This window comes from Rattus norvegicus, chromosome 14, assembly GCF_036323735.1.
Source record: "Rattus norvegicus strain BN/NHsdMcwi chromosome 14, GRCr8, whole genome shotgun sequence".
NCBI lineage: Eukaryota > Metazoa > Chordata > Mammalia > Rodentia > Muridae > Rattus > Rattus norvegicus.
Genome location: NC_086032.1, coordinates 34,313,804 through 34,337,192, shown reverse-complemented (window position 1 = coordinate 34,337,192; position 23,389 = coordinate 34,313,804). Strand labels below are relative to the sequence as shown.

General features: G+C 45.8%; 1 protein-coding gene across 2 annotated transcripts in view; it reads right to left on the bottom strand.

The window, feature by feature from the left end:
- Nucleotides 1-23,389, bottom strand: part of Scfd2 (sec1 family domain containing 2) — a 332,032-nt gene that overhangs the window by 32,231 nt on the left and 276,412 nt on the right. For both annotated transcript variants that reach the window (XR_010057401.1, NM_001017499.1), the window contains exons 6-7: nt 20,898-21,043; nt 2,702-2,836 (exon numbers count right to left, since the gene is read on the bottom strand). Coding sequence is in view for 1 of the 2 variants with exons in the window: in NM_001017499.1 (NP_001017499.1) it covers nt 2,702-2,836; nt 20,898-21,043 (281 nt within the window). In the remaining variant the exon portion in view is untranslated. The remainder of the gene's footprint in view (nt 1-2,701; nt 2,837-20,897; nt 21,044-23,389) is intronic.

The window sequence follows — 23,389 nt, the reverse complement described above, 5'->3', positions numbered from 1 at the left end:
AGTTTCACCATTTACAATGTGGTCTTTCGAGATATTATGGCACCTGGGGGAACACAATTCTTCCTGTAAATCTACTCCCAGGAGCCTTCGCTCTGAGGTCAGCTGGCTGAGGAAAAGGGGTTCCCTATTACCCATGCTGACCCATCAGGGTTCCAAGCTCCCCAGGCAAGGCCACACAGGAGGTGGATGGCTGAACACTGGAAGAGAGGAGGAAATACTCTAACACTTATGGGGTAACTTTCAAGTGTGACAGACAGCTCTTGATTCATGGGACAGTGACAGAAAATGTACCTGGGGAGTCAAGTGACAACATCCTAATACAGTCCATGGTTACCACTGGGTGTCCAAGTTTGTAGAGGAAGCACTGAAGTGCAGAGGGTTGGAAACCATGTCTATTCCAGAAGTTATGCTCTGCTTTGCTGTCCTCTCCTCTCCCTTCCTTCCTTCCTTCCTTCCTTCCTTCCTTCCTTCCTTCCTTCCTTCCTTCCTTCCATTGCAAATGGCCACAAGGAAGAGCTACCTCAGGACAGAGGGGCAGAGAATGACCCAACAACTCTGGGCTTAGACTCAGCACAGGAGCCCTGGACACATTAGGAAGTTGAGCTGCATTGCTTTATTGAGAGGAGGGGAGAGGAAAGGAGAGGAGAAGAGAGGAGGAGGGGAGAGGAGAGGAGGGGAGGGGAGAGGAGGAGAGGGGAGGGGAGAGGAGGGGAGAGGAGGAGAGGAGAGGAGAGGAGAGAGGAGAGAGAGTAGAGGAGGAGGGGAGGGGAGGAGAGGAGGGGAGGGGAGAGGAGGAGAGGAGAGAGAGGAGAGGAGAGGAGGGGAGGGGAGGAGAGAGGAGGGGAGAGGAGAGGAGAGAGGAGAGAGAGGAGAGGAGAGGAGAGGAGAGGAGGGGAGGGGAGGGGAGAGGAGGAGAGGAGAGAGAGGAGAGGAGAGGAGGGGAGGAGAGAGGAGGGGAGAGGAGAGGAGGGGAGGGGAGGGGAGGAGAGGAGAGAGAGGAGAGGAGAGGAGAGGAGGGGAGGAGAGAGGAGGGGAGAGGAGAGGAGAGGAGAGAGGAGGGGAGGAGAGAGGAGGAGAGGAGAGGAGAGGAGAGGAGAGGAGAGAGAGGAGATGAGAGGAGAGAGGAGAGGAGGAGAGAGGAGGAGAGGAGAGGAGAGGAGAGGAGAGAGAGGAGATGAGAGGAGAGAGGAGAGGAGAGGAGAGGAGAGAGGAGAGAGAGGAGAGGAGGGGAGGGGAGGGGAGGGGAGAAGAGAGGAGAGGAGAGGGGAGAGAGGAGAGGAGAGGAGGGGAGGGGAGGGGAGAGGAGAGAGAGGAGATGAGAGGAGAGAGGAGAGAGGAGAGAGGGGAGGGGAGGGGAGAGGAGAGGAGGAGAGGAGAGGAGAGGAGAGAGGAGGGGAGGGGAGAGGAGGAGAGGAGAGAGAGGAGAGGAGAGGAGGGGAGGGGAGGGGAGGGGAGAAGAGAGGAGAGGAGAGGGGAGAGAGGAGAGGAGAGGAGGGGAGGGGAGGGGAGAGGAGAGAGAGGAGATGAGAGGAGAGAGGAGAGAGGAGAGAGGGGAGGGGAGGGGAGAGGAGAGGAGGAGAGGAGAGGAGAGGAGAGGAGAGGAGAGGAGAGGAGAGGAGAGGAGAGGAGAGGAGAGGAGAGGAGAGGAGAGGAGAGAGATTGAGGACCCAGGCATTGCATAAGAAGCTGCTGGAACTGGAGAACAGGAGAACAAAGGGTCGAAGGCCACTCCAGCCAACTTACTGCTCAGTTTCCAGTCTGATGTCTGGCGTCTGTCCTCTCTGGCTTTTGGAAAGGGCTGGTTTTCCTGGAATATGCTTTTATTGAACTCTGAAAGGCTGGATCTTTTATGCAGATTAACTCACTATTTCAAAGACTCTTTGAAGTTGGCAAAACATTCTGTTATTTCCAAGAGTTATTACCGCTGAAATACGGGCATAGCCTGGGAGGTCAGTCTGCAATCTTGTTTAGAGCCTTTTAAATTTAGAAACTTTACAGTGGCTTAAAAATAGATGGTGTTTGTGTACTTTCTCCTGCTTTCATCCCTACTTCAAGGGTTACTCAGTCATTCTGACCCACCCCAGACATGAGCCAGAGAAATCCAAGGAGTCTGCTGGACCATACAAGAAGCATCTCTAGATGAGTCTTGGGATGACACTCGGAGGACGCAGAGTTGCTCATTAACCCACAGAGTAAGTTCTGGTGAACAGTAAGTAGAATATGTGCTCCTGTGGGCAACCCACGATCTTGAGTGTAAGCGGTTTCCAGTGGTGCTCTTGAGGACCACACTTAGGGTGTATGTGTTGTTGGGGAAAGATCATAAGACTCAGGTCCAAAGAGTCATAGGAGGCTATGAGCCCAGGCTACACACCACCAAATGGTCAGAAAAAAGTCTGAATCGTATACCACTGTCTCCCAGCAGGACTAAGGATGAGCCAGCATTCCCATGCTCAGCAAAGGGAACATGAGACACTCAAGATGACCCTCCCATGGGTCCTTACCTCCATGAACACTCATGATGACGCTCTCATGGGTCCTTACCTCCATGAACACTCATGATGACGCTCTCATGGGTCCTTACCTCCATGAACACTCATGATGACGCTCTCATGGGTCCTTACCTCCATGAACACTCATGATGATGCTCTCATGGGTCCTTACCTCCATGAACACTCATGATGACGCTCTCATGGGTCCTTACCTTCATGAACATGCTGAATCCAGTTTTAAGGAGATCAGTGAGGCCTGAGGACATATGTTCAATGTCAATGGGATCTGGCTTCTCAGGATTAAATATTTCTTCCACAACCTGCTTCAACAGTGGCTTATAGGCTGCCTGGAAAGACAGAACACTGCTATGAGTAAATGCCCGTGTTTGCTGTGTCTGGAGACAGTTCTATTGACATTCAAGGAAGTAAAGCCAGTTTAACTTGACTCTGAGCAATGGCTATGATTTTTGTATGTACATGCAAGATTAGAATATGGAAAAATAACTTAAAAATAAACAATCTTGAGACTTTAAAATATATGTATTGATTTTTTGTGAATTTTATACAATGTATTTTGATCATATTTACCCCAACTCCTCCCCTTAACTTCTTTCATATTCGCTCCCATCTCCTTACTTCTCTATCCTTTTTATCCTTTGTATCCTTTAAACATTTTTTAATACCACATGATTCCAGCATTTACTCAGTCAATGCTCTATTTTCTTCTATGACCAAATGTCCCTTACCAGAGCTATAGTCACAGTAGGACCAAATGCTCAATCTAGATTTAAAGTGATAATTTTATGTAGGGAGACTGGTAGGAAACAAAGTCTTGTCTTTTATATAAACAAGAAGATGGTCTCTAAACACTCTTAGACTCATCCCCTCCACTAGGAATGTGAGTGTTTATTTGCAATGACTGTCAACATCCAAGCCCATCCTTCCTTCCCCCCCAGAGCTCAGCTCTATGTATGACTATTCAGAAAAAGAAGCTAGGGTGACAGAGGAATCTGACCCAGGTCGATGTGGGAACCAGGTCACAGAGCACTGTAGGTTTCTCTCTGTCAAATAAGGGTAACGTTAGATTATGACACCTCCGCCTGGATGGATGGTGCTGAGCACTTTTCTGTGACCTAAATACCCTGCAGGCCTATATTTAGGTCTGCCTGGAGGCGGCTGTCTTACTGACCTCTTTCCTGAGTTCTTGCTAAAAGTCCTTCCTGAATCTTCTTTTCCCACAGACTGGCCACCCCGCCCCCAACCCACTGCTGTCTCTGCTGCCCCAAACTTATCTGGCGGTGCATATGGGGTGCTCAGTGCAAAGGCACACGTGGCATCTCCCCTCCCCACACTGTCTGGTTCATATCACTCCAGAAAGCCAGGTTCTAGCAGGGTTCTGCCGAGGGGCAGCTCATCTTGAGCTCTGTGTAGCTCTTTACATGGGTAAACACAAGGTGCTATAGCCATGGTTTCAGATATGTTAGAGTACTGACTTTATATCTAGCTTGTTTTTGCTTTTCTTAGAGGTTACTTTTCCATATTCTAAGTCCCTTAAAATATTTCAGAAATGCAGTAGTGTATAGACTATCAATGTCATGTCTCACCACACATCTGGGAGGGCTAGTGTTTGCTCAGTGCAGGATCCCAGTTTCTTGATACTTACTGGTGAGACCACTGTACATGGAGAAATTTCATGACTAATGATCCTCCTGAGTGAGCACTGGCTAGGATCATTGATGAGGGAGAGACAAAGCCACCAGCCAACCTTGCTTATGACCAGAGGAAATCAGATTAAAGTTACATCGAGATAGCTTTTTGTGTATGTGCTTCAGAGGCTAGGGTGTGTGTGTGTGTGTGTGTGTGTGTGTGTGTGTGTGTGTGTGTGTGTGTGTATGTGTGTGTGTGTGATTCCTTGGAGTTACAGGCACCTTGTGAGTCAACTAACCAAGACAAGTTTTTAAAGACTCAGACTGAAAAAACAAACTGAAAATTTCTGAAAACATGTACATTTGCCTTTGCCCTGGTACCAGGCACTCTTGAGGCTGGCTGGAGAGGAAACTGTTTCAGTCAATGCAGTGTGATTTGGTAGTCCTTACCAAAGCTCAAACTGCATCCAACACAGCAATTCCACTCTTATCAGTTTATTTTTGATTATGTTCATGCATAGAGATCCATTCAGAAAGAGCCATTTATTACTTGAAGTAAGGAAAGATTAGAAACTACTGCCTTAGTCACTGTTCCATTACTGTGAAGAGACACTGTGACCATGACAACTCTTAGAAAAAGGCATTTAGTTGGGGCTTGCTTATAGTTTCAGAGGTTTAGTCCATTATTATCATGAGGGCATGGTAGCATGCAAGCTGACTTGGTAGCTGAGAGTTCTACATCTGTATCTACGGGCAGCAGGAAGAAAGAGATAGATAGATAGATAGATAGATAGATAGATAGATAGATAGATAGATAGATAGATAGATAGATAGATAGATAGGCAGGCAGGCAGACAGACAGACAGACAGACAGACAGACAGGACAAGACACTGTTCTTAGATTGGGCACTCCAAACTCCAAAACCCATCTCTAGAGACACACTTCCTCCAACAAGGGCACAACTCCTAATCCCTGTAAGTAGGGAGTGTAGCACTGCTCCTTAATGATCAAGCATTCAGAGTCTTTGGGGGCCATTCCTATCCAAACTACCACAGGCATTCACGTGCCCATGGCTGGGAGCTGTTCAGTAAGTAAGGAGCATCTACAGGGAGGAATGTTGGGAACGTGACAAGGGAGGGTCTGTGGTGACAGGTTTAAAAACAGGGTGCAGCCTGGCATGTGAGTGAACAGTGTGAGGTGAGAAATGGGGGTGATAGGCTGGCCATTATACAAAGTGGCAGGGAGAACCTGACAGCCTGTAGCTGCTGAGTATGGGAAAGCGAGCTGTGATATACACACCCATCTCCAGCGTTACTGAAGGGCGGGTGCCAGGCTAGGAGAGGCAGGTGGACTATTGTGCTTGTTGCTTTCTGTTTTTCCTGAAGCAGATCATCAATACAAACAGATCCCTTTTTGCTCATGAAAGTTAATAAATTATTCATGCATGGAAATAAGACTGTGGAGAAGCACACTAAAACACTAACCCTGGGCTTAGGAGGGAGCAGGTATTTGTTTTCTTTCTACATTTTACAAATTAATAAATTTGGTATGATGATCCAATAAACATTTTAAGTAAATTAAAAAAGGCCTTGGGTTTTATAGACAAGTAAAGGGTCTGCAGGGCTCACTTGTCTACCATCAGGGCCCTTCTGGATACTTCCTCTCTTAGATGCTAAATCCTTAAAGCCCATCCCTCAGGAGAGTCTGTTGACCAATACTCTACCTCATCAGTGCTGTCATCTGAAAGGACATGACCTCTTCCTCAGTGAGAGAATTAGTTGTGTTTTCTTTTGCTATGACCAAAGACCCAGCAAGAAGCAGCTTCTGGGAGGAAAGGTTGACTCTGGTGATCTAGTCCACCTTGCAGGCAGAGAGGCACATGGGTCACTGAGAAACAGTGGCAGCAACTGGAGGCCCTGGGCAGGCTTCCCACTCCCCCCACTTACTCCACCTGGGACCCCAGTCCACAGGATTGTGCCACCAGCATTCAGGTGGGTCTTCCCTACTACTTAGCTCCTCTCTAGAAAAACCATCACAGACACAGCCATAGGTGTGCCTCATTAATGCAGAATGCTTATTAATCCAACCAAGGTGACTGTCACATTTTGTTTATCATTACTGTAGTAGACCCAGTCTTCAGTTAAGCATGTTATCAACTGAGCCTCCTCCTGGCTGCTATACAGCTCTGGGCATCTATATTTCTTTTTATTTTTTATTTATTTGTTTTTATTAACTTGAGTATTTCTTATATACATTTCAAGTGTTATTCCCTTTCCCGGTTCCCGGACAAACATCACCCTCCCCCCTCCCCTTCCTTATGGGTGTTCCCCTCCCAAACCTCCCCCCATTGCCACCCTCCCCCCATAGTCTAGTTCACTGGGGGTTCAGTCTTAGCAGGACCCAGGGCTTCCCCTTCCACTGGTGCACTTACTAGGATATTCATTGCTACCTATGGGGTCAGAGTCCAGGGTGAGTCCATGTATAGTCTTTAGGTAGTGGCTTAGTCCCTGGAAGCTCTGGTTGCTTGACACTGTTGTACTTTTGGGGTCTCGAGCACCTTCAAGCTCTTCCAGTTCTTTCTCTGGTTCCTTCAACGGGGGACCTATTCTCAGTTCAGTGGTTTGCTGCTGGCATTCGACTCTGTATTTGCTGTATTCTGGCTGTGTCTCTCAGGAGCGATCTACATCCGGCTCCTGTCGGTCTGCACTTCTTTGCTTCATCCATCTTGTCTAATTGGGTGGCTGTATATGTATGGGCCACATGTGGGGCAGGCTCTGAATGGGTTTTCCTTCAGTCTCTGTTTTAATCTTTGCCTCTCCCTTCCCTGCCAGGGTATTCTTTTTCCTCATTTAAAGAAGGAGTGAAGCATTCACATTTTGATCATCCGTCTTGAGTTTCCTTTGTTCTAGGGATCTAGGGTAATTCAACCATTTGGGCTAATAGCCACTGATCAATGAGTGCATACCATGTATGTCTTTCTGTGATTGGGTTAGCTCACTCAGGATGATATTTTCCAGTTCCAACCATTTGCCTACGAATTTCATAAACTCGTTGTTTTTGATAGCTGAGTAATATTCCATTGTGTCGATGTACCACATTTTCTGTATCCATTCCTCTGTTGAAGGGCATCTGGGTTCTTTCCAGTTTCTGGCTATTATAAATAAGGCTGCGATGAACATAGTGGAGCATGTGTCTCTTTTATATGTTGAGGCATCTTTTGGGTATATGCCCAAGAGAGGTATGGCTGGATCCTCAGGCAGTTCAATGTCCAATTTTCTGAGGAACCTCCAGACTGATTTCCAGAATGGTTTTACCAGTCTGCAATCCCACCAACAATGGAGGAGTGTTCCTCTTTCTCCACATCCTCACCAGCATCTGCTGTCACCTGAGTTTTTGATCTTAGCCATTCTCACTGGTGTGAGGTGAAATCTCAGGGTTGTTTTGATTTGCATTTCCCTTATGACTAAAGATGTTGAACATTTCTTTAGGTGTTTCTCAGCCATTCGGCATTCCTCAGCTGTGAATTCTTTGTTTAGCTCTGAACCCCATTTTTTAATAGGGTTATTTGTTTCCCTGCGGTCTAACTTCTTGAGTTCTTTGTATATTTTGGATATAAGGTCTCTCTCTGTTATAGGATTGGTAAAGATCTTTTCCCAATCTGTTGGTTGCCGTTTTGTCCTAACCACAGTGTCCTTTGCCTTACAGAAGCTTTGCAGTTTTATGAGATCCCATTTGTCGATTCTTGATCTTAGAGCATAAGCCATTGGTGTTTTGTTCAGGAAATTTTTTCCAGTGCCCATGTGTTCCAGATGCTTCCCTAGTTTTTCTTCTATTAGTTTGAGTGTGTCTGGTTTGATGTGGAGGTCCTTGATCCACTTGGACTTAAGCTTTGTACAGGGTGATAAGGATGGATCGATCTGCATTCTTCTACATGTTGCCCTCCAGTTGAACCAGCACCATTTGCTGAAAATGCTATCTTTTTTCCATCGGATGGTTTTGGCTCCTTTGTCAAAAATCAAGTGACCATAGGTGTGTGGGTTCATTTCTGGGTCTTCAATTCTATTCCATTGGTCTATCTGTCTGTCTCTGTACCAATACCATGCAGTTTTTATCACTATTGCTCTGTAATACTGCTTGAGTTCAGGGATAGTGATTCCCCCTGAAGTCCTTTTATTGTTGAGGATAGCTTTAGCTATCCTGGGTTTTTTGTTATTCCAGATGAATTTGCAAATTGTTCTGTCTAACTCTTTGAAGAATTGGATTGGTATTTTGATGGGGATTGCATTGAATCTGTAGATTGCTTTTGGTAAAATGGCCATTTTTACTATATTAATCCTGCCAATCCATGAGCATGGGAGATCTTTCCATCTTCTGAGGTCTTCTTCAATTTCTTTCCTCAGTGTCTTGAAGTTCTTATTGTACAGATCTTTTACTTGCTTGGTTAAAGTCACACCGAGGTACTTTATATTATTTGGGTCTATTATGAAGGGTGTCGTTTCCCTAATTTCTTTCTCGGCTTGTTTCTCTTTTGTATAGAGGAAGGCAACTGATTTATTTGAGTTAATTTTATACCCAGCCACTTTGCTGAAGTTGTTTATCAGCTTTAGTAGTTCTCTGGTGGAACTTTTGGGATCACTTAAATATACTATCATGTCGTCTGCAAATAGTGATATTTTGACCTCTTCTTTTCCGATCTGTATCCCCTTGATCTCCTTTTGTTGTCTGATTGCTCTGGCTAGAACTTCAAGAACTATATTGAATAAGTAGGGAGAGAGTGGGCAGCCTTGTCTAGTCCCTGATTTTAGTGGGATTGCTTCAAGTTTCTCTCCATTTAGTTTAATGTTAGCAACTGGTTTGCTGTATATGACTTTTACTATGTTTAGGTATGGGCCTTGAATTCCTATTCTTTCCAGGACTTTTATCATGAAGGGGTGTTGAATTTTGTCAAATGCTTTCTCAGCATCTAATGAAATGATCATGTGGTTCTGTTCTTTCAGTTTGTTTATATGATGGATCACGTTGATGGTTTTCCGTATATTAAACCATCCCTGCATGCCTGGGATGAAGCCTACTTGATCATGGTGGATGATTGTTTTGATGTGCTCTTGAATTTGGTTTGCCAGAATTTTACTGAGTATTTTTGCGTCGATATTCATAAGGGAAATTGGTCTGAAGTTCTCTTTCTTTGTTGGGTCTTTGTGTGGTTTAGGTATAAGAGTAATTGTGGCTTCGTAGAAGGAATTCGGTAGGGCTCCATCTGTTTCAATTTTGTGGAATAGTTTGGATAATATTGGTATGAGGTCTTCTATGAAGGTTTGATAGAATTCTGCGCTAAACCCGTCTGGACCTGGGCTCTTTTTGGTTGGGAGACCTTTAATGACTGCTTCTATTTCCTTAGGAGTTATGGGGTTGTTTAACTGGTTTATCTGTTCCTGATTTAACTTCGATACCTGGTATCTGTCTAGGAAATTGTCCATTTCCTGAAGATTTTCAAGTTTTGTTGAATATAGGTTTTTATAGTAAGATCTGATGATTTTTTGAATTTCCTCTGAATCTGTGGTTATGTCTCCCTTTTCATTTCTGATTTTGTTAATTTGGACTCACTCTCTGTGTCCTCTCGTTAGTCTGGCTAAGGGTTTATCTATCTTGTTGATTTTCTCAAAGAACCAACTTTTGGTTCTGTTGATTCTTTCTATGGTCCTTTTTGTTTCTACTTGGTTGATTTCAGCTCTGAGTTTGATTATTTCCTGCCTTCTACTCCTCCTGGGTGTATTTGCTTCTTTTTGTTCTAGAGCTTTTAGGTGTGCTGTCAAGCTGCTGACATATGCTCTTTCCTGTTTCTTTCTGCAGGCACTCAGCGCTATGAGTTTTCCTCTTAGCACAGCTTTCATTGTGTCCCATAAGTTTGGGTATGTTGTACCTTCATTTTCATTAAATTCTAAAAAGTTTTTAATTTCTTTCTTTATTTCTTCCTTGACCAGGTTATCATTGAGTAGAGCATTGTTCAATTTCCACGTATATGTGGGCATTCTTCCCTTATTGTTATTGAAGACCAGTTTTAGGCCGTGGTGGTCCGATAGCACGCATGGGATTATTTCTATCTTTCTGTACCTGTTGAGGCCTGTTTTTTGACCAATTATATGGTCAATTTTGGAGAAAGTACCATGAGGAGCTGAGAAGAAGGTATATCCTTTTGCTTTAGGATAGAATGTTCTATAAATATCCGTTAAGTCCATTTGGCTCATGACTTCTCTTAGTCTGTCTACATCTCTGTTTAATTTCTGTTTCCATGATCTGTCCATTGATGAGAGTGGGGTGTTGAAATCTCCCACTATTATTGTGTGAGGTGCAATGTGTGTTTTGAGCTTTAGCAAGGTTTCTTTTACATATGTAGGTGCCCTTGTATTTGGGGCATAGATATTTAGGATTGAGAGTTCATCTTGATGGATTTTTCCTTTGATGAATATGAAGTGTCCTTCCTTATCTTTTTTGATGACTTTTAGTTGAAAATTGATTTTATTTGATATTAGAATGGCTACTCCAGCTTGCTTCTTCTGACCATTTGCTTGGAAAATTGTTTTCCAGTCTTTCACTCTGAGGTAGTGTCTGTCTTTGTCTCTGAGGTGTGTTTCCTGTAGGCAGCAGAATGCAGGGTCCTCGTTGCGTATCCAGTTTGTTAATCTATGTCTTTTTATTGGGGAGTTGAGGCCATTGATATTGAGAGATATTAAGGAATAGTGATTATTGCTTCCCGTTATATTCATATTTGGAAGTGAGGTTATGTTTGTGTGCTTTCATTCTCTTTGTTTTGTTGCCAAGATGATTAGTTTCTTGCTTCTTCTAGGGTATAGCTTGCCTCCTTATGTTGGGCTTTACCCTTTATTATCCTTTGTAGTGCTGGACTTGTAGAAAGATATTGTGTAAATTTGGTTTTGTCATGGAATATCTTGGTTTCTCCATCTATGTTAATTGAGAGTTTTGCAGGATACAGTAACCTGGGCTGGCATTTGTGTTCTCTTAGGGTCTGTATGACATCTGTCCAGGATCTTCTGGCCTTCATAGTTTCTGGCGAAAAGTCTGGTGTGATTCTGATAGGTCTGCCTTTATATGTTACTTGACCTTTTTCCCTTACTGCTTTTAATATTCTTTCTTTATTTTGTGCGTTTGGTGTTTTGACAATTATGTGACGGGAGGTGTTTCTTTTCTGGTCCAATCTATTTGGAGTTCTGTAGGCTTCTTGTATGCCTATGGGTATCTCTTTTTTTAGGTTAGGGAAGTTTTCTTCTATGATTTTGTTGAAGATATTTACTGGTCCTTTGAGCTGGGAGTCTTCACTCTCTTCTATACCTATTATCCTTAGGTTTGATCTTCTCATTGAGTCCTGGATTTCCTGTATGTTTTGGACCAGTAGCTTTTTCTGCTTTACATTATCTTTGACAGTTGAGTCAATGATTTCTATGGAATCTTCTGCTCCCGAGATTCTCTCTTCCATCTCTTGTATTCTGTTGGTGAAGCTTGTATCTACAGCTCCTTGTCTTTTCTTTTGATTTTCTATGTTCAGGGTTGTTTCCATGTGTTCTTTCTTGATTGCTTCTATTTCCATTTTTAATTCCTTCAACTGTTTGATTGTATTTTCCTGGAATTCTTTCAGGGATTTTTGCGATTCCTCTCTGTAGGCTTCTACTTGTTCTCTAAGGGAGTTCTCTATGTCTTTCTTGAAGTCCTCCAGCATCATGATCAAATATGATTTTGAAACTAGGTCTTGCTTTTCTGGTGTGTTTGGATATTCCGTGTTTGCTTTGGTGGGAGAATTGGGCTCCGATGATGCCATGTAGTCTTGGTTTCTGTTGCTTGGGTTCCTGCGCTTGCCTCTCGCCATCAGATTATCTCTAGTGTTACTTTGTTCTGCTATTTCTGACAGTGCCTAGACTGTCCTATAACCTGTGTGTCAGGAGTGCTGTAGACCTGTTTTCCTGTTTTCTTTCAGCCAGTTATGGGGACAGAGTGTTCTGCTTTCGGGCGTGTAGTTTTTCCTCTCTACAGGTCTTCAGCTGTTCCTGTGGGCCTGTGTCTTGAGTTCACCAGGCAGGTTTCTTGCAGGGGAAAAGTTGGTCCTACCTGTGGTTCCAAGGCTCAAGTTTGCTCGTGGGGTACTGCCTAAGTCCTCTCCGCTGTGGCAGCAACCGGGAAAATCTGCGCCGCTCCTTCAGGGAGCCTCTGTGCACCAGGGTTCCAGATGACGTTTGGTGTTTTCCTCTGGCGCCTGGATGTGCACAGAGTGCAGTCTCTTCTGGTTTCCCAGGCGTGTCTGCCTCTCTGAAGGTTCAGCTCTCCCTCCCACGGGATTTGGGTGCGGAGAACTGTTTATCCGGTCTGTTTCCTTCAGGTTCCGGCAGTGTCTCAGGCGCAGGGGTCCTGCCGCTCCCGGGCCCTCCCCTACGGGAACCCAGAGGCCTTATACAGTTTCCTCTTGGGCCAGGGATGTGGGCAGGGGTGGGCAGTGTTGGTGGTCTCCTCCGCTCTGCAGCCTCAGGAGTGCCCACCTGATCAGGCGGTGAGGTCTCTCTCCCACGGGGTTTGGGAGCAGAGAGCTGCTCGCATCTATATTTCTAATTTGTGGGCAATGAGACATATGCAGAAGGATGAGGTGGGGCTTTCAGAAACCTGTTTTTTTAAAAATGGAAGCATCCTTCTTTTTGGTTTCTCAGTTGTGCTGCATAGATCATGGAAGCAATGTCAAGCTGCAGCAGCTATCTTGGAAGGCGAGGATATTCTTAAGGCCACAGGGCAGACAGGAGAAGCTGTGGTGAGGCCTGCAGAGCTGTGATAACCATGGCACAGTTTAGCAGGGACCATTCACAGGAAAAATAACCTTGCATATTTAAGCCACTAGTCTCCAGCTCACTGCTACTTGCAACGGAATGAAATGATGACAGACAGGATGAGGGAATTCAAGACAGAAAGGCATTCCTTCCTTTGAGAAACTAGTAGATATTGTTTGGTTGGTTTATATAAAACTGGCTATATAAGGCAACATCACCCAGAACAACTGAGAAATATATATAGGCTGCCAGAAGCGGGGAGGGAGGAGGAAGGGAGGGAAAAAGAGGGGAGGGCATACTCTACGATCCATACAGAATGCAGCAAGGTTGTTGCCATCACAGGGTCTGCCAACCACAGAAGGGAAGAGCAGTGGTTCAGGGCTGGTCTCAGACCTGGGTCGGGTGGCTCTAACCCCAAGTGGAAGCACGACACTGCGTTCCTCTCTCCAAGGCTTGGTATGCTAGGGGTGACGGGATTGTTCTCAGTACTCTAGGGATCCTAGCATGAGTTGGGGGATTGGTAGGAGGCACAGAGGGTTTAGGGAAGGACGGATGCTCATGGTTGGATGCCTCTCCATTCCCTCCCCCTCTATTCTCTCCTTGGTCTCCTTCCTGCTGTGCTGAAGCTGAGCATTGCCAGCTGGGCTGGGCTCCTTGAAGCAGAGGTTTGAAGGCACCATATTCAATACTGGGACTTTGTGATGGTCTTGTGTTACAGGGGAAGGCTAAAATCTCTTAGGTAAGCCAAGGAGTCAGCAATATTTAGAATGTAGAAATAAACCATAATTGAAAGTACACAAATCCAGAACAGTTACACATCTTCTCTACCATCTGACACACTCTTAGGACATGAGTTTCATATGCCTTTTGGCTCCAATCATTCTATTTTCATATGACAATGCTTTGGACTCAGTGTGTCATTTTAGAGATGTGACAGCTATCCTCCTGGATGTAGTAGTGTGAGGCTAACCTATGACTCTGCCAGCACCATTCAGGCTTTGGCAGCTGAGTCTGTGTGACTCTGCCACAGGGGTGATGGGAGGGCTGGCAAGGCAGGAGAAACCAGCAGGGACTTGCTCTACCTTGGGGCTCTGCTACTGCTAACAGACTTTCTCTCTTTAGGCTGACTTCCAGGCTTTTGTTGTGAGATCCAACATATTATCTCTCCAGTATAAGCCATTTATGACATTCTTCTTTTTTTCCATTTTTACTTATAGCCAAACTTATAGTAAATCATAGAAACATTGATTATTTAAAAAGTAAGTTCATAAGCATTGCTATATAAATAACAGATAGGAAAACTCTGAAATTTCTTATTGAACACAATAAAGTACCAAACCCCTAATGCTTGCTGGTGTAAAGAGATACTTTAGGAGCACTGTTTTGGGTAGAGCGCAGTGCCTGTTCTTCACCTCCCTGGAGAGCACGTGTCAAGTCTCCCAACATGGGCTTTGCAGATGAGAACTTGCCACCTTCCTCCTTGCCACACCGGTGATTTCATGTTTTGGCTGGCGTGGGACTTTGTACTTTGTGAGGCAGCATGCACTTCTCAGGGAAGGAGCAGAAGGGACAGACAGGGCTTCTCTGGAGTGCCACCACATCTTTCTTAGGGTCACCCAGAGTAGAACAGCTACGCAGGCTGCTTCAGTATTAAGCAGGTCCCTACTTTTGGCATTTAAGCTTTGCTTCTGTCACAACTCCTAGGAGCTCCAGGGGTAGGGTGGGGTCTGGCTTTGGCAATCTCCTCACTCAGAGACCTCACAGTGAGTGAGTTCAGAATCCCCAGGGCATTGTAGCCTTGTACTGGAGAAGACAACTTCATCTGAGGTCAAGTCAAAGAGAAAGGGGGCAGGATGTGCAGAAAGATGTCACCGCCCTGCATGAGAATGTATCACTTCCACCCATAGTTTACCGACCAGGGTTGGTCACAGGTTCACAGTTACCTGCAAGGGAATCTAGACCATGTACTCTTGCTTGTTCTCAGGAGGTAAAGGAAATAGGGTTCAAGAACACAGAGCATTGTCTCAGTCATGAACGCACTTGGGACTACGATGAAGCAGTCATTTCACTCTTTCCTCACTTGCCAGTGTGCGCAGAGGGCTATTAAACCCTTCGTGCCCTCTGCAGAGGGATTCGACTTTTGCTTAACTTCCCAGGTCTGTTTCCCTGGCAACCTGATAAAGAAAGAATGTCAAGCCAGGAGACAGGCAAGACTACTAATGGCAGGAATGACCCCTGCATGGTGCACTGCTCTAGACAGGGAGAACTACAAATATTTGACAGACAGCTAGAGCTTTGGGCTTCTCCAGGTCTCACAGCTCTTGAATAATAATTGGGAGTGTCCCTTTGAGGAATGCTGGATCTGTGGAGTTATGCCTTATGGTGCTCACAAGGACTGTCCCGGGGAAGTGAAGTGGCCTCTGCTCCACTGACTGTCTTCTGGTTCTGGGCAGGCTGGCACCACAGAGCTAGCCTTGATGCTAGGCCCAGAATGCACCGCACCCATGTTATGAGTAAGGACTTATGAAGATGTCATCATTTTAAAAAATATCAGATGGAAAAAAGTAAATTGGGTCAGAATAATGTTTGGTATATGAGTGTATCTGCCTTTATACCAATTGAGGAATAAAAGAATAAAAATAGTAAAAAAATTAAAAAATAGGTATCTATAATGGAATATAAATATATAAAATAAAACCATAAATATAATACAAATGAGTATAAAAAGTTGGAATCCGTTTTCCCCGATGGGTTTCCCCTCTCCCAGCAGGCATCAACTGCAAACAGCTTCTTGGTTAGGGATGGAACTTTGTGTCCACTGCAGAGTGTTTTCAAGAACAAACTGGGCCTAAAAATATCATACTCAAGGAAGCTATGAAAAACAAAATATCCATGTGTGTCCCTCAGAAGTTCTGTGTAGAGATAAGGTGTGGCTGTGACTGCAAGCTCGAGCTGAGCTCCTGAGGAAGGAGCCAGGTGCTCAGCGACTTCTGACATTAAATATCATGGTAACGGCAGGGTTTTTGGAGATATCTGTTGCCCAGGAGACCTGACCTGGTGCCCAGGCCCTGCCCACCAAGGATTTTGCTCTGCTGGCTGGTTCTGGGGAGCCAGAGCCCTAGGCTCTGCTTATTTCTACACACGGTTCCATGCACCAATATCTTAGGAGAACGGCTCACAGAGGGGTACAGCTTGCCTCAATCCACACTGCACAGGAAAGCATCTGTTTGAAATGCTGTTGGTTTCATGTGGCAATTCTATGTTTCGTTCCTTTGCTTTTTGTCATACTATGATTTTTTTCCTCCTTTTATCTCCTCAAGTCGTTTGTTTGAAGATTAAAAAAGTGTTTCAATTTATCTCTTAATCTATCCATCCATCCATCCATCCATCTTTCCTTCTATCCTGAAGCAAACTATTCCTTAAAACATTAAATGAAATCTTTTCAATGTCAATATGAAGAAATGGAAGCCAGGCTCACTAAAGAATTTCCTGGAAATCATACCACAGTTAGAAGTGTCTTTGGGACAATATCAAATTTTCTGGTCCTCAGTTCTAGTTCTGTCCTCTGCTATTTTTTTCCTCCCCAAAAGGTAGTTGAGCAGGTCCGGGGTTAGGTAATTATTAATACAATTAGGAGGGAGAACAGAGGTTGACTTAGCTCTGTTGACCTGAGCTAGGGAGTGCTGACAAAGGAAATGGGACCCAGAGACTCTTCAGAGAGCCTCGTTTCCTCAGGCATGAGATGAATTGAGCCTCCTTGGGTACAGAGGTTCTAGACACTCTTGTTCAGCCATCAGGTGCATCAAAGAAGGCTCACATCTGGGCTTCACTGGCTCCAAAGCCTCTGTCCTAGAGACTTATGCACCAACTGTCATCGTTCTGGGGACAGATGACACTTGACTGGAAAGGCCTGTGAGCTCCTTGCCCCTGAGACACTGCTAATGTTCTCCTGGTGCTGCAGCTGAGGCATGAGGCACATCAAACATGGTGACGTGGGGGGGTGCCTGGGGGGCTACGAAAGATACAGTGAAAAATGGGAGGGTACGAAGACCCAGGCCCAGGCACCTGAAAGGTTTCTGGTCTACAGGGACAACCCCTAAACCCTAACTTACCACACAAGCAAATGTTAGCACTGAATTTCCTAAGGGTCACAGTCCTGTTCTCAGCAGGCTGGTGTTAGAGGTCTATGACTACAGAGCCAGTATATTCTTTAGGCACCAGACAGATAGTGTCATAGGCCCATGTCACTTTTAGGAGCCCATGAAAAAGGTCTTCATTGTTATTTGGTAACAGGAAGAAAAAGTGAGCTAAAGCTCAGAGTAATGTTTTGACATCAAAATGTCACTTTTATGGGTGGCTCTTTATTTTCCTGATGTTATTACCTCAAGTCCCTACAGTAAGTCTGAGGCCATCACAAGAATCGGACGGGATTAATTCTCCAAATTCTTAGGGCATCTGTGAGGGAGTGTCCTTCTTACAGAGGAGGAACTGGCCACAGAGAGGTGGAGTAACTTGCTCATCCTCACACCGTAAGAGGCATAGCTGGGCCGTGAACCCAGGTTCTAACATTTACCATGCTGCCTTTCTGTCCACCCAGAATGGGCAAGTGCAAGGAATACCATGAGCGAGAGGCTGCTTCTGACGACATGCTATGTTCTTCAAGTCAGGGGCCTCCCTGTCCCTTAGCAGTCGCCTCCTTGTCCCCATTTCCCATACTGTCCTAACTAGATAAGTCCTGGCTCCTTGGGACCTCCAGACGTCCAGTGCAGATCTCAGTCCTCTGCTTCCTCCAGACCTTTGATCATTTCTTTAACACATCACCTTCAAATGAGGGGAGCGTGACCTGCATTTCACAGAGGCGGCACCGCTGAGCTAAGGGAGCGGATAAGTAAGAAGTAAAAGGTGCTTCCAGTGCCAGCCGGGAAACGAGTGAGTGACTCAGAGTTCGCGCGCATGTGCCTGAGCAAGGGAGAAGGCATGAAGAGGGAACCTGGGACTGCAGGACCTCTAGACCCAAGGCAGAGGGGCACGAGAACAGTGCAGAGCAGAGGGGAGCAGGAACCCAGGCAAGACCAGGGTTCACCCTGTCCACTGTGTGCTGGGATATCTCAGCTAGGTTCTGTGTTGTGACAACACATTCCTGGTGGAAAGCATACATTTCTCGTGAAGCTATGGGAACAAAGACCAAAGTGGAAGAAGTGACAGGCCTAGTGTGCCACATGGTTTCCTGTGTGAGCACCTGAGGGAAGCCAGCCTGCAGGGGGAAAGCTTCCGTTTGGCACATGGCTTCTGAGGGCCATGGCTATTTATTCTCTGGCTTGTGGTCAAGTGGATCATTATGGCAGGTGTGTGTGGTGGAAGAGACACTGAGTTTTTGGTGTCCAGAAAGAGGGGGTGGGGTGGGGCACATTCCCAGTGGACTACTTCCCTCAGTGAGGCCTCACTTCCTAAAGTTCTCTCAGTGGCACCATCAGCAGAAGACCGAGTCTACAGCACATCTGGGGACATGAAAGTCCAAACCATAAACCCTGCCAAGTCCTACCTTCAGGGCCCACACAGCTTGCCTCAGACTCTAGTCTATCCCAGTACTCTCCCACTTCGCCCTCTCTGTATTCAGACATAGCCTCTGACCTGTAACAGAGTTCCGCGGGAGATGCACTCCACGAATGTCTAATGAGCATCTCCTGTGCATAACCCGCACCTGTCTACCCCAGGGATGTGACAGCGGACAAAACACACCAGAGTCCTTTGCCCCCATTGGACGCACAGCTGTACCTTTAACATTCTTTAAATTAAGAATAGTTTGGAAAACCAAAATACCAGAGAAAATGATCCACAGTCCTGCTGGCAGGGTGTGCTCCCTCCTGGCAAACAAAGGGGGATCTGGTCTGGGAGATGTGGGGTGACTTGGCAAGTGCCCCGCCGTAGGAGGCACAGCACCTTTCTTGTCCTTTACTCTTCCCACCTCCCACAAATCTGTTTATTTCATTCTCCCCTAAAACTTTTAAACATCAACTTCTATGTGTGTTTTATTATAAAATTTGCTATATCTTTTAGGAAATTAGACTAGCTTCCTAGAGATCCACATGTTTTGTTTTCCCCAAAGCGGAAACTCCCCATCAAGTGGAGCCCGAGACACGGATTCAGAGGCAGCCATGCACGGCAAGCCTGACTCTGCTTCATTCCCTTTTCTTTGTACTGTGGAACGTTTCTCTACGTTTATATTATTCCTAACTTTGACTTCACAGTGTGCACTCCACGCCCCTCCTCCCCATTTGTCAGTTGCCGACATTGGGGAGTTCTGCTTAGCGTGTTGATGTCACTGGCTTACACGAGGGGAAGCATATGCAACATGGAAAACCTTTCCTGAAAGTCATGACTGTAGGACACTCCTGAGGCCAGAGGCATTGCTGTGGGGAGCTAGGGTCCAGGTAGCTCATCAGCGTCCTTATCATGCCCATGGTTTCTAGCTAACGTGTGTTTATGTGAAGCCAGACAAATCAGTGCCCTGTGATGGTCATGAAATGATAAAGACCTCATTAATTGTGTGGTTTCCTTTCTCTGCCAACTAGTGCATCCATTTGCCTTTGACAGTCGCTGGTTTACATGTCGTCACATATCACCAGCCTCAACAAGCCTTTGTAACTAGTCTACAACGCACACTTAGAATTGTTGATTTTTTGGAATGATAAATGTACACGTTTGGTGATCTGACTGACTTTATGTTCTGCGGTGGTACTGGCCTGATTTAAAAACTACAGGAAGAGAAACGCTGCTTTAACATCCAGGGCAAGCTCTGTGGTCTTGATAGCCTTGTGGGTGATTCTGGATGATTGTCAGCACCATTGGTCAATGCTTCTAGAACCTCTCTGAGAACCAAGGTACGTAGAGGTGTTTGTGTAGGTTGCAAAGATGCCACCTGCCCATGGCTACTATGTATATGTGACAGGTAACTTCCTTTTGGAACTTGGTTCTCTGGCCTCCTTGCTGTGGGAAGGGAAGGGGAGACTAAGGCCAGGAGTGCTCAAGTGTACCGTAGAAGCAGACAGGAGGAACCAGGGTTCTGCTGGGCTCTCATGGGGACACTGGCTTATCTATACATACACTTAAAGTCCTCACCCTATGATGAGTTCCTCACTCTGTCCCTGCTTCCTACTGTGGTGCATTAAAGTCACTGAGAAGCCTCAGATGATTCGACCAGAGACCTCATGGAGAGAGAGGAGTCCCATCGCCATGCTCAGTAATCTTTCCTATCAGAAATACTTGTTCTGTGGATGCTTGTGTTTGCCATCAGGATTCCTAGTTCTGACTCTACACTGCCCATGAGAAACTCCCAGGTTCCACAGCACCTGTCTCATCCCTTGTACTTCCCTGGGAATTCCTCCATGGTCTCCCATTCAGGGTTTCACAGAGCCTCCTCTTTTAATCTTGGATTGTCGCATCTTTCTACTCAAGGTCAGTCAAAGCATTTCCTGTAGGTTCTCCCACTGTCCTTAGAAAGCTGCAGGGGAATTTTACTAACAGATGTTTCCCTGGTCACAAACTCCCTTTCTGCAGTCTGACAAATACTTGCTTTGTCATCACTTACCATGTTGATGAACTGCTAGAGGAATAAAATTGGGACTGTGTACAGCAGTCTCTCGCTTGGAATGAATGGCATCTGGACCCTAAGGAAGCACCTTGCTTTGGGCTATAGTCTACAGCCGAGAAGGACCCATGGTTATAAGCAGGGTGATTTCCAATCTACTTTTCACAAGCTACATTGTCTGAGGCTGAAATGAACTGAGGCACTTTCTGACCTAGTGGAACCCAGGTGCTCCATTAAGAGGGGACTTGGGAGTCCATCCAGAATGAACTCCTTATTCTACCAGGCTGAGGGGAAATCCTCAGAATCCTAAAGCACAGCAGACAGACAGGTACTGAAGTCACGCACACTCACCTGATGGGTACTATTTCCAGGAACATACACCGATTTGAACTGTCTCAGGAGATTCCTAGCTCCAGCGATCTCCCGGAGAGCCGTGAAGACATCATTCACAGCAGTTTGGGATTTGGGCAATGTCAGGTCGATTGCAGAGTCACAGCCTGAAACAGTCCAGAGATATTTTCATAAGTGAGCAAGTCTTTAAACTAAGTTTTCCCTTGAAAGTGTGAGCTCAATGCAATGGTCTGGAATTCCTATAACCCTATTTTCCCTGGCTGTTCACTCACTGGGCTGTTTCCATCACCCATGAGTAACGGGACATCATGAATGTGGATGCTTTTGACAGAAGTGGGACTCAGAATTGTCACCAGCCCCAATCACTGGCCTGAGGCTTCACAGGGAAACTGGCTCCCTGGGGGCTTCGATCCTCAGACACAGCCTTGGCAAATCGAGAGGAGCACCAAGGAGCATGGTTGAGTGCTGGGATGAAGCTTTTGTCTGGACTCCACTGACATCTTCTAGAAGGTCAGAAGGCAAGATGGAGAGAGATGTCAGAGGGAGTGTGTGACAGAGCCACACCGTTGGGATGGGCAGGTTCAAAGTGGTTGACCGTGCTAAACAAGTGGCTGACCATTAAAAGGGAAGCAGCTTAAGATGATGATGATGATGATGATGATGATGATGATGATGGTGGTGGTGGTGGTGGTGGTGGTGGTGGTGGTGGTGATGGTGATGGTGGTGATGGTGGTGGTGGTGATGATGATGATGATGATGGTAATAGTAGTAATACTAATAATGATAATAATAAAGTGGCAATCACTCTCACTACTCTTCTGTTAGGCATCCATTCAGAAGAGAAATGATTAAAGATTAGACAGAGGTTCATAAACTACAGACATATTGAGAACATTCATGCACAATTCTTAGATACACCTCGAGTGTCAACTCTCCACCTCTCATGTGGCCCCTCTGTTACAGGTACAACCTCTCCTGCAGAGCATGAGGACATGGACACGCAGGTTAGGTACTCCTGGGAGTAGGCAGTCACCCAGGTTAACAGTGCTGTGAGCTCTGCTGTCCACCTGGAGCACCTGCCCTTCTGTCCATCACTGTCACCATCTCTTCCTGTCTGAACTCTCTTGGGCTGTAGCAGCTTGTTGGACCTTTCCATGGGCAGGCTAGACGTGTTGGGCGCCACATATTTACAGAAACAAAGCCTGCTTTCTCTTGCCTCATGGGACAATTCTGAGTGATGTCCTCTACTGCCATGCTAGGGGGCTCAGGAGCCTGAGCACCAGCTGCCACACAGGAACCTGTTCATTAACATCTTCCTTCCTGTATCAGAGTGGTCAGTGACCCCCACCTAGTCCGTAACTCTGACAGCAACTTTACCGACATGTAATCCACATACCATTTAAAGTGTCCATTTAAAGTGTCCATCATGGAATAACTTTCTGTATATTCACAGACCCCAACCAAAACTCCACAGCCAAGTATTGAACATCCTCATCACCCCAACAGGAACCCCAAATCAGCCAACAGGGGCCTTTAATTCTTCCCATGGCAACCAGCAGTCTCCTCCCTGTCTCTGTGGATCCACTGACTGGGCATTCCATCTGAATACGCCCTAGAACAGCTGGCTTCCTCCTGTATTTGCCTCGTTCTCAGGGTTCATCCAGGCTGCAGCACAGCACGACTTCATTTCTGTTTAGCACCTGGCTGTAGTGCATGATTGTATGGATACACTACAATCATGTGTCCGCTCAGGTACCCAGACTTCCAAAGGCTGTCGCTCAGCTGGCGGGCATCTGGGTTGCTCCTGTCTCTTGATGATGCTGGTAGTTTTGCATGCACATGTCTTCAGGTGAATGTGCACTTTCATTTCTCTGAAGAATGCCAGCTCCATTCTGCCTCCTTAAGGACTCTACATCCTCACCAACACCCTGAGGGTTTCAGTTCCTCCACATCCTTGTCAACGTTTACTAATGTCTATTTTTCTAACCATAGCTATTCTAATGCCTATGAAATGAGGAGAAACTTTTCAAGGTTGATAATCAAGGAAACCATTTTTGGGAGGAAGAGGTAGAATCAAACAAGTTTAGACTAAACAGGGATGTATCCAGCATACACAAAAGGATTCAAAGGACTCCAGCTGCATTCACAGAGAGAGGTGGCATGTGAATGGCTGAACCCATACTCTTAATTAATGTGTCACACTGTATGTAATAACTCTCAGGGGTGGAGAGAATTACCTAATAAATCTTTCCTGGTTTCCAAAACTATCCGACTTGTTGCCATTAAAACAAAACAAAACAAAATGCTGAACTGTGTGTGTCACTGTGGTTTGAATGAGAAATGTCCCTCATAGGCTTTGGTATTTGAACAACTGGCCCTCTACCAGTGGCACTGCTTGGGGGAGAAATGGAACTTTCAGGACACAGAACCTTGCTGGAGAAAGTATGTCACTGTGGGGGAGGGGTGAGCTAGCTTGATGAAAATGTGAGCAG